The sequence below is a fragment of the Lepisosteus oculatus genome, chromosome 5 (genome assembly GCF_040954835.1).
Source record: "Lepisosteus oculatus isolate fLepOcu1 chromosome 5, fLepOcu1.hap2, whole genome shotgun sequence".
Lineage (NCBI taxonomy): Eukaryota > Metazoa > Chordata > Actinopteri > Semionotiformes > Lepisosteidae > Lepisosteus > Lepisosteus oculatus.
The window spans coordinates 35,916,522-35,930,074 of record NC_090700.1 but is presented as its reverse complement, the minus strand read 5'-3'; the positions used below and the strand labels follow the sequence as shown (position 1 = coordinate 35,930,074).

The window sequence follows — 13,553 nt, the reverse complement described above, 5'->3', positions numbered from 1 at the left end:
GATAAGCCTGTGTGTAGTATTAAAAAAGCAGCAGGAAGATGATCTTGCAGAAGATTTAAGCTTCCTGCCAAAGGAGCACGGAGGGGAGCTTGCAGTGAAATCTGCTCCTTTCAGAAATTTAGCCCCCAGGTATTCCTGGCATTTCTCACACATCTCCCTGGAGCCGTCTAAAAGACTTTCAGTTTTTTGCTGAGCAGCAACAGCAGAACAAAATATCCAAGTGGTTAAAAATAGATACAGTAAGCGTGCCAATTGTACATTTTTATGTGTATTATGTTTATGTAAGGACATGCAACTTGAACAATATATTTTATCATTTGATAGAGAAAAACTACAAAGTGAGTGAAAGAAAAGAAATTGAATATAGTTACTGCAATACGTTTATACATCTATTATCAATCACTTCTTACAGAGTTTAGAAAGAAAAACTTCAAATCAATAGCTTGGCTAGCACTACTTTTGACTATTTAAGAAAATCTTGTGAGCGTGCTATGCACCTGACACCTAAGGAATGTCAGCTTAACAACACTTAAGGCAAGAAATGCTAGATCTGTATAAGCTGGTGAGTCCTGTTGCAGATCTACACAATGAACAATCAACGAGATTCATTTTGTTACTTAAAAAGCAGACGCCTTTATGTTAAGTGCCTTACCTTCACAAACCCAGTTCTACCAGTGTAAAAGGAAATTGAGCGGTTGACTAAACTTTATAAAGCAACAGTGCTTTAAAACTGTGCTTGGTAACTGTAACCCTTCTTTCTCAGCCAGTGTGGCGGGTGTAGCAGGGAAGATGCAGTGAGAGCCGTCCTCCACCAAGGAAAAGAAAAGCAGGTGGATCTTGGCATGGTGGTCAATGTTTTATGAGTGTGGCCCACACCGTGTCCTCCAGTTTTGCCAGGCTCCTCTGACGGGCCCCGACGGAGGCGTGCCAGAGGGGTGCAGTCTGGTCGGGGCCGTGAGATGACAGCTCGGGAAAGGCAGGGACTCTCCATAAATTAAGCTCCGATTTGCTGTGGCAGGAGGACGTGCTCAGCGGGGGAGTGAGTCAGCGGGCGGCCGCAGGCCGTCTCGGCAGACCAGATGTGCCACCGTTGATAAAACCCCTCGGCTACCAATTATCCTGCCAGCCAGCTGTGTGCTGGCCTGTCTCGCACGTCTGTCCACAGCGACATACCGGCAGTGCTTTCAGGTGCAAGCAGTACTGCCGCGGACGATCAAAAAGCAGAATGTCGCCAGGAGAGATGACTTTGCGTTTGTGCGGCTATCTGGAGACCCGCAGACGTGCTCTAGCCTAGCAACCAGACTTACACTGCAGAGACCAAGTCACAGCTTTGAGCCTTAAAGATTTTTTAAACCTCTCCATGCCACTACTCGAGAAACGTAAGAAGGGTTAGAAACAAAGGCAAATATTATGACCACCCGTCCCTCTTGGTAGTTAGTGGTTTGAATTGTTTTCACAACCAACGTACGTGATATTTAAGCAGCTTCTGCGTCATTTTACATTGTTAATACAGTGTTTCTCTTAACATAGCCCTTGGGCTGGTTGGGTCAAATTGTTTCCTCATTTATAACCTGTCTTGTTTATAACCTATCATATGCTCCTATACAGAGCTGAGGCCTGAGGGAACCTGTATGTTCTGAGTTACAGAGCTCTTTGATTTTCAAGGTTAAATGCAGAGCAAAGTTCAGTACAGCACAGTAATGCACAGATCTACTCGATCGGCCTGGTGGCAGAGGCAAAGGGCTACTTAAGCCCACAGGTCACAGCAGAACTCATTTCTCAACAGATGCTGTTCCAGAAACAGTTATTCCAGCTGTATGAGCAAGGCACAAAAAGCAATTAGACAAATGTTTTGCACGTGTAATTCTTTGCAAATTTCTGCAAAACGGCAGAGTTATATGTAATTATCTGCAAATTAGTTAATTTTCTCCTGTTGCCAGTGCTTGACAGTTTTTGAGTTTGAACTACTTTTCTTCATTTGAAGATACAAATACTAAATTACTATATACAGAATACTGAAGTTACTCTTTGCAATTTTGATGTAGTTACTGTATGGTGTTCCAGCGTGTTCATTAAATTCAGATTTGGTGTCATACTTCTCTCTACAGCTGTAAGAGAATGGAGAGTCTTCCATTACCTGTGCCCTTTTAATGAAGGTTTAATACTAAAGAATAGCAATATATATATATGGAAAGGACAATAAGATAATTAACATTTCAAAAACGTATACAAAATAAGACAAAACATACTAACCTCCAAAATCAAATAGATGCTGGAGGAGTGCTTTTACAATAGGCTATGCAAATGAAGTTCCGATAACAACTGCAGTGCAGTACAGTATAGTGTTTTAGTTCACGAAACATATTGGCAAACATTAGCTTTACAAACAAGAGAAATCCACTCTGTTCTTTACACAGTGTTGTACTGGATGTGCTTTACTCAGCAGAGATCAGACACGTTTGGTTATGTCACTTAAAACGTCTCAGTTTCTGTGAGACCTGTTACATTGGGCGAAAGGTCTTGGAGGTGAGGCAAGTTGATTTAAAATCAGAAAAGGGGAGCAATATAAAAATAGAATTTTGTCGTTTTTCTCAGAAGTGCGTAGTGCAAAATAACTGTAACAATTACACAGAGTTACACTTGTCCTTGTGTCAACCTCTCCAGTTTCTCAAATGACCTGAAGAACGTCCAGGCACATCAATGTGACGTGAGACTGCCGCATTTCTGTGGGAAGGAAGGTGTTCTGTTAGAGCTGTTGGCGCTCTCATTGAGAATTAGCCTCCAGGGGGCGCTCTAGGCCTGTTTTTTTTCTGACTGAAGATTAAGGAACTCCTGTATTTGAGATGCATCCTAGGTCATACTGCAGAGGGATGCTATGCAACATGACAGCGGTCGCAGTCTCTAGACCTCTGGAAAGGGAATTCAGTATGTTGGCTTGTATAATGCAATGAATCAAGGGGCCATCAGACAGGCATTAAGGCTTTTTCCGTCCTCAAAACGAAGAGACCAAAACCCTTTTCCTCTGAAAAGCTGGATAAAACGAGCAAAGGGATGTGGCAGCTGCTTTCTCCTTTGTAGGAATGTTGCTGTTTCTCTTAAACCCTGCACTGAGTGACAGGCAGTAAAGAGCCATATTGCCCTGTCAGTCCCAAATGCCCCGCAAATGCAGTCTCCACATGGCACACAGAATAAATGTGGGCTCACTTTCACAGACTGCTGGTACTTTTTTTACTTTACTTTCCCTGGGGCCTTGATAGCTGTAAGAATTTCCAGGTGCCCGTGAATTCAAGATGCACGTTTTCAAAATTGTGAAAGATGACAGAATCCTACAGACGAACCAATGCCAGACATGAGGGACGTCATCACTGGGGAGAAATAGAAACTGAAAGCACTCTTCGACGGTGGTTTTAAATTTAGAATCACAAGTTGTTTTCAATTGCTAATTGCCATATCCTTCATAGAAGCACTGGGTAAATAGACAAAATACACACACCGTCCTTTGGAAAGTCCCCTGTCAGGTCAGATGCTTTTTGTGTCGTGACAGAAGAGCACAGAATCAACATCATGGCTACACATTCAGGTGCAGGAGTAGGGTAGCTCTTACTGATAACACTGCAAACCCACCGGTCACTGCATACTACACAGACAACAAGGAAGCGCTTACTGACCTCAATTCCACTTATCTGCAACAGCTGGTGGGCAGGCAGTTGCCATCCCTTGAGAACTCTCAGTCAGCTAGTGGCACTGCCCAGATCTGAGCCACTGTGGCCTTTACAGTCTCCGCAAGGGTCTTCGCAGGTTCGATTGATTCCAGAGCCCATCTTTACTTCTCTTTCGTGTGGAAGACCTGGTGATTAAACATTACAATCTTCCTGTTTTTTGCCCAGAGAATCTTCTCATATACGAGGCCCTACAGTTACCCGAGGCAAGATCCCTTTTTCCATTAGTATGGCGCTGACATGATGTCAGAAACACTTATGTTGAAAAGAGCAAACTTGACACAGGTAACACAACTGAGTCACAATACTTAGCATGAAATGAAGTAGGCACATACACAGCAGTATGTGCCACCTTGGCCAGCTTAGGTTGTATATCTGGCAGGGCCTGATGCATAAGGATGATTTATCCATATCCTGGTATTTATACCAAGGATGTGAAATTTGTATGGCAAAACTGGTATATTCCACTTTGTGACATGATAAAGGTGTGTATGCTGCATTTTGTTTTCTATCCTGTCAACCTCTATTATCCAGAAACATCCTTAGATGACGAAAGGAATACTAATTATTCAAAAATCAATTTTGTACTTATGAAAATTTTGAACGCTCTTGTTGTTTAATGAAGATCATAACAATGTGTGTACTGATTCATTAACTGAATCGGATTTCCAGCTTTTCCATTTCTTCTGATGGTGGGGAGTCTCATTATAAACCTGCTACACTCTGCAGCATCTTACTTTTTCTTCCTGACGCATAATACATTTTTATTTAGGAAATAAAATCAGAAGAAGTTTGCACTGGTATTTAATTTTCATTTCACATACTTGTATTTTAGATCTACTGACTGAAAAAAAAATCTGAGAGGAGAACGTGCAATAATTCTCAGCATGTGTATGTTAGTCTCCAGAGCAATGAGGGTGTTTTCACCTATTTTATTTCATACAGAGTGTCCTTGTGTCTGCAGGTTTCAGTCCAGCTGGGCTCTTAACGACCCAAATCAGTTCATTTTTGGGCTTACTTGAACCAGGTGTTGCTGCTTCAAAGAGACCCAGAAAATTCCTGTGGACGCACCGGTGCCCCAAAACCAGGACTGAGGACCCCAGAGTTTACTGTATGACGTTTATGCGCAGAATGTTTCGTGCATCAGCTACCCAAAATGTCAGCTGCTACGAAGTCCTCCATGAAGGTGCTGCAGGCTCTCCATGTTGCCCAGGTGGGAGAAAACCAAATATGTTGGAGCCTGCCCTGTCGATTATTGTCCTATGTAATGGCATGAACCGCAGGCATGGAGAATAACCAGACAGGATGCGTTGTGGCACAGCTGTTTCTCCAGCTCTCTGGGGGAGGAGTGGCTGCACTCCCCAGGGGAGGCCGCCTCTCGGCCTGCTCGTGCTCAGCTGTGCCCAGCCAGTGCTCAGGCTGGAGCTCCCTCTCCTCCCACCTTAGGGAGCAAAGAGGCGGGGGCGGGGTGGGGACTGTGTGGAGTGTGCAGAGAGCGCTGATGAAATGTATTAGACGGAGGGTGATTAATTGAAGGCGCTGTGTTGAATCCCAACACCTTAATTACCGGCACAGGAGGGAGATTTATCGGTGGGGGCCGGGGGATGGATATTGGAGGCGGCGTGAGATAGAATGCAAGGGAAAGCTAATTATAGCCTCCTCACTGGAAACATTTTGGAAAATTTAAAGTGAAGGAGTCGGATTGTGCTGCGCGGCGGTAAATAGGCGCAATTATAACGGCGTTTAAACAGAGGAAGGCCACCCTGACAAAGGAAATGAGCTGGTAGTGAACATTTGGTGCAAAAGTAATCATAGTCTTTTTCTGCTGTGCTGAAATGTGAAGAGGGGAGATGAGGTGCAGGCAGAGGCCTTGATGCCCCAGTTGTAACGGGAGCCGGTTCTGACTCCCGAATGCATTGTTTAGGACCCTACACAGACGGTATAATCCGGAAGTGACAGGAGTAGGACAGCAGGAGAAACGCGGCAGGAACAGGACAGGATGACAGATAAGGGGGGCGTGACGACTGTGATCCGGTGCTCTTGGGGCGTGGCGCAGGCGAACAAGTCCAACACAGTCCAAAAGGGGAAATCGGGGCACAGTCCATAATCCAAAACTGGGTGGTCCATCCAAGACAAGGACGATTAAAATCCCCTGGAAGGGGGAACTCGATCAGGAACACAAAGGTTAAACGGATAACGAGGCCAGGCGCTCAAAGCCCCGGACCCAGATGGTCAGGACCCCGTTCTGAAGCCTATCCTGGACCCACTGGTAGGCGGGCTGCCAGATGCTGAGTCAAGAGCCACAGAAACGCCACACTTAAATATTCATCTGCAAACAGGGGGCAGGTGCACGTAATAATGAAACTAAAACACGAAAGGGTAGGAGAGCCCTCAGTGGGGCTGTGAAAGCAAGTACACCCCCAATAAAAGAACCAAAAGATAATACCCACAGAGCCTTGCAAATGTATTCATCCCCTTCCAAGGATATCCCCTTTGGTTGAGTAACAAATGGAGGATATACGTTTTCTATGAATGAGTGTTTTTAAAAGAATACAGTATGGGTTTTGGAGGTTGACACAATGTTTTGGGTATCATTTTTAGAGATTATTCAGATCACGCAAAAAGCTGACTCTGATATGAGCCATTAACTTCCAAAAGGCAAGGTCAAGTAAACCTGTAGAATAGTAGATTTCTGGTCATACTCTACAGAGGTCAAACTAGTCACAAATCAGCGTATTACAAAAAGAGCTAGGAGTTATAAAATCCCAGAATATTAGGAGACTGGCAGATGTTTGAGGCAAACCTGAAGCTCTTGTGCATAAAAACAATATTAGTGCTTTACACACTTATACTGCACTTCAGGTACCTCTATAAGGAAAATCACACAGATATTCTACATATCAGCCTCTTTAGGAATAGTGAGGAGAAAAAAGCTACCTTTGTAGCTTCTGGAACTTCTTTCACCACATAAAACACTGAACGAAAGTTCAGTTCAGTGTATTTTTGTTACATTTTGAGTTAACACATTCAACGTAAACAAAACTTTACAGTTAAACCCCTGTACCATTTGAGATAATACAACAGCATCTGACAGGCCTGTAGAGTGCCACAGAAAGAATCTGCTGTTTCTGTTTTCTTACGTCAGTAGATCTTACGAACACAGCTCTGCAGACTGCAAACCATACAGTAAGTCTGGAAAGCCAAGCCAAGTGATCTCAAGCCATAGGGCACCCTGAGACCAGTTTCTCTGCTGAGTTCAAGAGTCTTGCTTGTGTTGGGAAACAGAATGCAAAGCATGCTGGGTCTCAGGGTGCCCTATGGCTTGAGATCACACAGTCAAGGCACGCAGGGCTGTGCATGAAGAGTAACCAGTCTGGATAACCTTTAATAACTGGGCTCAGGATAATGGTGAACAGATGGTTATCTGAGAATATAGACATACTAATTCTTCCATTCTTTCTTATTTTGTGTTGCTCACAGTCTGTTTTGAAGGTCCAGAGATTCCATGGTACTCAAATCTCCTATACTCCAAGGGGGCTGCCATCTGCAAGTCTTGACATGTGTCCTGCTTTTGGAATCTTCTGCTGCAAGCCTCTGTCCAGTCACTACTGGATTATGTTGTCACACATTGTCTATATCTCATCTTAACCACCCCTATCTCATGCTCCTAATGGCATAAACAGTAGGATATATAACAGGATGATGTCCTGTGAGAACAGTATAGAAGCAGGTGGACACAGCAGGTGGCTCTATACGGGAGCTGCATTGAGGTCTGACCCAGCTGAGAAGTCAACCTGCCACCCGTGGAGAAGCCCCTATTGGGAAGATGTTAAATTACCAGCAACCCTGGGATCTTCACCTCTGATTAGTCTCGTTTACAGAGCACCTGCTTAGCTGAAAAATGGATCATGGGTTTTTCAGCTTTTTCAGCTCTCTAGCCAAGGTGTAATAGAAAAATAATTATGAGAGGCAGCACCAAGATCAAAATGAAGCAGACAGCAGTACATCCAGATATGGCAGCATCCCCTTGTGCACCATGCAGGGCCTGATGCAGATGCTGATACATAGAGCTGTTATCTTGCACACCTACAGAAGAAGAGGACAAAGTACCTGTAGACAAAGTAGATTGTTGCTTCTCTTCTTGTTTTGGGGTTCAGCTTCTCTTAGAGAAAGAAACAATACGAAACAGTAAGGTAACTCAGAAAGACACTTCCCTTTTTCTTCACCCCCCTCCGTCCCAAAGCCACAGGTTGGAAACCAGCCCTCCTCCCTCCCCTCCTATAGTTTCTCTTCTTAATCGGTTTTAGCTTTTTCTTTATGCAGGTTTAACAGATTCACTGCTGTTCTAATTGAATAAAATGCGTCCCCTAGCCATTTTTCTTCAAGGATAAAGATGGCAGTGTGCTGTAGAAAGGGCTGTGTTTGTGGAAGCAGGAAGACCGTCCTGGGAGCAGTGCAGCAGAGGGGACGCAAGGTGAGAGGCGAGGATGAGTTCATCTTGTTCATCTCAAGCTGGAGACAGCCGGGGAGAGCTCGTGTAGAAGGGTTTTAGAGTTTGTTTGTGTCTGTATCAATTATACTTTCCCAAGGTTGGAATCTGCAGTGGTAGTAAACTCGATTACCGCTGCATCGCCTATACCGTGCAGGCAGGCAGGATGTTGGCCTGAACGTGTCATGTCCTCTCGTGCTGTAGTAGTGCTAACTGCACTGACAAACACCACAACCAACGACAGACCTGTCAATCAGGCCATTGCCGTGACAATGATATATGACTAGAGTTCAGTCCCACCTGAACATTCTTAATACCTGGCTATTTGAGACCTGCCCTTGCGCTCAGTCTTAGTGCGTTCTCAGCTGGTCTCAGCCTTTTTCTAGTGTGCTGCTTTGTCTGTCAATCATGCCTGTGTTTCGACTTTGCTTCTTGGATTTCTCTTCGGCCTTTTGCTTGTGCTCGATTTTTGCCTTCTCCCCAGTTTGCCTTCGGATCTCCTTCGGTATCTTTATTTGTGCTTTGTGGACTTGCCTGTTTGCTGACGTCTACCTTTGAAATGTGCTTCATGGGCTTGTTTGCTCTAGTCTGCTACCCCGCGGTGTACCTGGCCCTGGATCCAGTCTTGCGGCTTGAGATTGCTGTGCTTGAAGACAAGAGCAGCATTTTTACAGAATATGCATGAAACCCCTGCCTAACCCCTCCCAACACGCCCACCTGCCAAACGCATCCTCATGCATTGCCATGTTGCAACCCCCCCGGTTTTCTTATTGCAGAGTTAGGTTGGCACCGATGTTAGGATGGATGTGTCTGTCACTCACAGCTCACGAGGGTTTGCCACGTCCAGCAGGCGGCTGCTGTGTCACAGGCTGACGAGCTCTGAGATCGCTCAGCTTTAGCAGTGCCATGCCAACTACGTCCCACTTGCTGGGGAATCCCAGCCACCGGCAGCTGACGACACAGCCCAGGTATGATCGGGTAACCATGATGCTCAACCTGCGCTCTGATCAAACTCCTTTTCTGGTTAAACCACCTGGGAACCCCGACTACTATTCAAATATAACTCCGATCTGTGGCAGTGAGTATTATTAGTGACTCACAGAGCCTCCTCTCTCCTCAGCTTCTCAAAGTGGGTTTTGCTTAGAGCTGGTGGCAGTTGTATTTGAAAACACTACCATGAACTGTTTTAAAATATCATTCACATGAATGCACAATGTATTTTATTCAGCTGGAATGAAGCACATCTTTTGTAGCTTCAGTAAACCTCATTTGGTCTTTCTGCTCATTCTGGTGTGTGGTGTTCATTTTAGGAGCCACATTTTGATGTCACTTTGGTATTAATTGAGATATACAGTATATATACATTTTTATATCTCACGACAATATCTAAATACAGCTACACCATCCACTATTTTATTTTTGTTATTTATTTAAAAGGGCTACAAGAGCAAACCAATTTAATGTATTGCAATTTTGTTAGACAGATATAAAATATTTAAAAGATATTGTATATCCGTGCATTTTCTAATTGCTTTGTTCAATACAGGGCTGTGGACAATGGGCACACCTAAGGCAGGACACACCCTAATTGGGCTAAGGCTCATACAAACACAGATACAAAAACACTCACACCAGGTCTAATTTTTCAAGAAGCCAATTATTCTCTTTGGACTGTGGGAGGAAACTGGAGCTTTTGGAGGAAAACCCATGCGAACACAAGGAGAAAAGTGTGTGGAACATACAAATTCCATGAGACCATGCAGAGAGCACCCCAGAAATTGGACCCAGGGCCCCAGCATTATGATGCAGCAATACTAACTACTGTGCTAATCACTGTGGTTGCTTGCCTTGTTAAGCTTCAGCTCTCCTGCAACCTTGTACTGGATAAAGCCGTTTAGAAAATGGATGGATGGATTTTACTGTTATAATTCTATTACTTTCCCAGTTTTTCTCTAATTAAAATACAGTTATGTGTGCTTTGTGCACTAATTTATGTTTAGGGCCAATGTGAAACTAACAAATACGTCTCGAAATGTTCTCAAATAGGACAAAAAAAATAGGACCAAGAGAGAATGCCAGTGTGCAAGCTCTGATTAACTGCTGTTTTATGAATCCAGTTCGCATGCAGGCTAGTCCATAAGACAGTATGCAACAGTTCTCTGATCACGGCTCACCAAGGCCCAACCTTTGTTTCATGCAGAAAATGAATAATTTAGAAGCAATAACTGCAAATGGCTGATATGCTTTATCTCTCGGGGAAATGAAGTGACCCCCTCCAACCCTTCGAAGCCTGGACCGCAGCCAGAAAACCTGGCTCTTGTTAACACTCCTAAATAGCACAAACTTTATCTGTCGCCCTCTTTACAGCAGCTTGCCATGGCTGTGCTAATACGAGTCAGCAGGGGCAGTTGTGCCGTATGAGAACCACTTTCAGTGGGTAATAGCTGTCATCAGAAAAATCAGCCAGCATTCATTTTGTTCCCTTGAACACCCACTGGAATTATTGGTGACTGCTAGACAGCAGCCCCCTGATGGGCAGAGGTGTCACACTTGCTGTTTGACTCAGGTGTGCTGAGAAGACAATGTTTTTTTTTTTCCATTAATACAGTCTGGTTTTATTGTTCCCTGGTTGGGCTACTAACACTGCAGACACATGCCCACGCATGCCTTGCATTCTGAAGATTCAGGGTTTTCGTCTTCATTCCAAATGGGTGACTGAGAATGGTAGGGCTAAGGCTAAGCAATATCAATCTCCCTATCTCTGGGATGCCAGGCCATTATAGCCCTGGTGCCTGAAAAGAAATGCAGACATTAATTAGCTCCTGGGCAAGAGCCTTGTCTCAGCTGACTGTGGATAACAAAATCATCCAGTCATACAATGCCACACCACCTGACCCAGGAACATGGAGGTACGCACCCTTCAAATTTAAGCATATAAAGGAATCCCTGCTTTTGACTGACTACGTTAAGGACATCCAACTCAGTTCCTGGGGGGCCAAGTTTTTCTGGCTTGTGTTTCACATCTAGCTTGTCTAATTATTTAATTAACAGTATAATTGTTTATACTGCTAAACAGGCAGGAATGTGTTTTATAGGTCATGCTTTTTAGTGAAGTTCATGTTTTAGGTAACTGCAAAAGATATAAAAGATTATATGCCTAATTAAGAGAATTTATTTAATTAGAAACTGAACTTGACACTCCTGCACTAGGGTTACTGATACACAGTCCAGTAGCAGAGGCTCAGCTCCTTCCGCCTGGTGTACAGGTTCCTGCAGCCCTGCACCGGGCAGAGGGGATCATCCTTCCTGAGAACCAGAAAACAAGCAGGACAGAGACTCCATACCATGTCTGAGGAATCTGTTGGGTGGGATGGTCAGGAAAAAAACGAAGCCAGACATGGCTGCTAGGGGGATTTCCAGAATACCCAGGAAGAGGGTGATTTGATGGAGAACTGCAGGAGATAATCCTCACTCATGGTGGACATTACCCAGGGATCCAGTGCAGTGTTTGCCAATGATCTCTCTGGCTGGGAAGCATGCAGAAGTCCTGTAATCCCAGATTTAGAACCAAATTCTAGAAGGAATTGTAAAACCACAGGCCATTCTTGAATATGTGCAATAGTAAGAAATACAAAAATCTCTCTCTACATTTCATTTAATTCAGTATCAATATATTCAGTCCATTTGTAATGGTATAAATATTCAAATATTTTAGGAAAAAACTAAATTGGTAGAACACTGTTCTTTTACGACTTTTAAACGAAGCTCAGTTACTTTCTATGTAAAGCTCAACAGGTTTAAAGGCAATAAAAATGAACGGTTCATAGGACAAAAGGAAAAATCACAATCCGACTCACAATCTGACGTCAGAACTCACCTGTTAAAGCTGACGGCACCTGTGGGGGAACGATACCGACGTCAATCCTCAGCAAACCCCTCCCTAGCCAGCGGAAACCACACCTATGATTGGTCCCCTCCTGACACCTGCCTCCACTTCCACCAATCAGGAGCCAGCTCTTTACAACACTCCAAGATGGCGACTCCCAGTGCTGTATTTTCTGTTTTCTGCTAATATAAAATAATAACTCCAACAGTATTTTCACTTTGAGTTTTCAACAACTTTTCATTTTTTTTATCAGCGCTCTTAAGAATTTGGATCCAGTGTTTGCTTGAAAAGAATCGGGGATTTCTCAGAGCATGACAACCGATAACAAAATCCAGTTTTGGAAGAGGAACACCAAGGTTCCGGGGAGGTAGGTTTCTCTGATACTGTGCATCACTGACATTGCTGGCCACAACACAAGGAAAACTCTGTCTGTAAAAAATAAACGTAATAGTTCTAGTAATAATAGAATGCATCTTAGCTTTTAGATTAAAGGTTAAGAGGAAACCACTTCGTGAACTTCACCTTTGGAACACCAGGTGAACATTGATAAATATCATCTTGCTCTGGCAATGAAATGTGATTATGTTTCAGAAAACCCACAAAACAATTGAAGTTATTTTTAAATAAAAGCATGAAAAAACAAAAACGTAACAATGAATATTGTTATTACAGGTTTAATTCTGCCAAAGAACAGCTGTCTAGCATATGTCATGTTTTCATTTTTTGTAAACATAAAATACACCCGGTATTTCTAAATTTATTTTTTGTTAATTATATCAAGAAATGTACTGGTAATAGGTTACTGAATTTATATTTTCAACTTATTTAATTGATATACGTGCAAATGCTTATCTGTTTTAACTGTTGCATACTAGGGGTTGCTGGTAAGGTTCAGTTTCGTTTCTATATGCAATTCATGTTTTACCACCAAGCAAAGCCACGCTGCGGTTAAACTAAGTTTTTCCGTTTGAAAAATATTCATATTTAATAATAGTAAACAGAAGTGCAGAGGGATTCTGAATAAAGTCATTTCTTCCTTTCACTATATACTGTATATAACTCGTGTAGGAGCTGTTGTGTATTGTGCTGTAACTTCAAACGCTCATTGCTCAACAAAAATGAGCCCAGAGGCAGCAACGGATTTCAAAGAAGACTGACACTGAAAAACATTTCAGACTTTTATTTGTGCTTTATGCTTCGATGCTTGTAGATTGATTTGCTTATTTCACTTGCGTTTTTCTGGACTGGGATTGAACGTGAGCCTCTCATTAACTCTTCAAATTGAAGAACGTTAAAATTAAACCGAACTGTGTGGGAGAAGGGAAAGAGTGATTCACCTGGCGAGAGAAAAAATGAATTCTTTATGCACACCTGTGATACTGTACTTTGGACGTTTGCTGTAGTCAATGAAATAAAAATTCTGTATAACAAAAATGTAAGGATTTCTTTTGACCTGATT

General features: G+C 43.2%; 1 protein-coding gene across 2 annotated transcripts in view; it reads left to right on the top strand.

Annotated features, from left to right (window-relative positions):
* Positions 1–12,232: 12,232 nt before the first annotated feature.
* tbc1d22b (TBC1 domain family, member 22B) overlaps positions 12,233–13,553 on the top strand; it is a 137,361-nt gene continuing 136,040 nt past the window's right edge. For both annotated transcript variants that reach the window (XM_069190323.1, XM_006628423.3), the window contains exon 1: positions 12,233–12,461. In XM_069190323.1, coding sequence (XP_069046424.1) covers positions 12,406–12,461 — 56 coding nt within the window. In that variant the 5' untranslated portion in view covers positions 12,233–12,405. The remainder of the gene's footprint in view (positions 12,462–13,553) is intronic.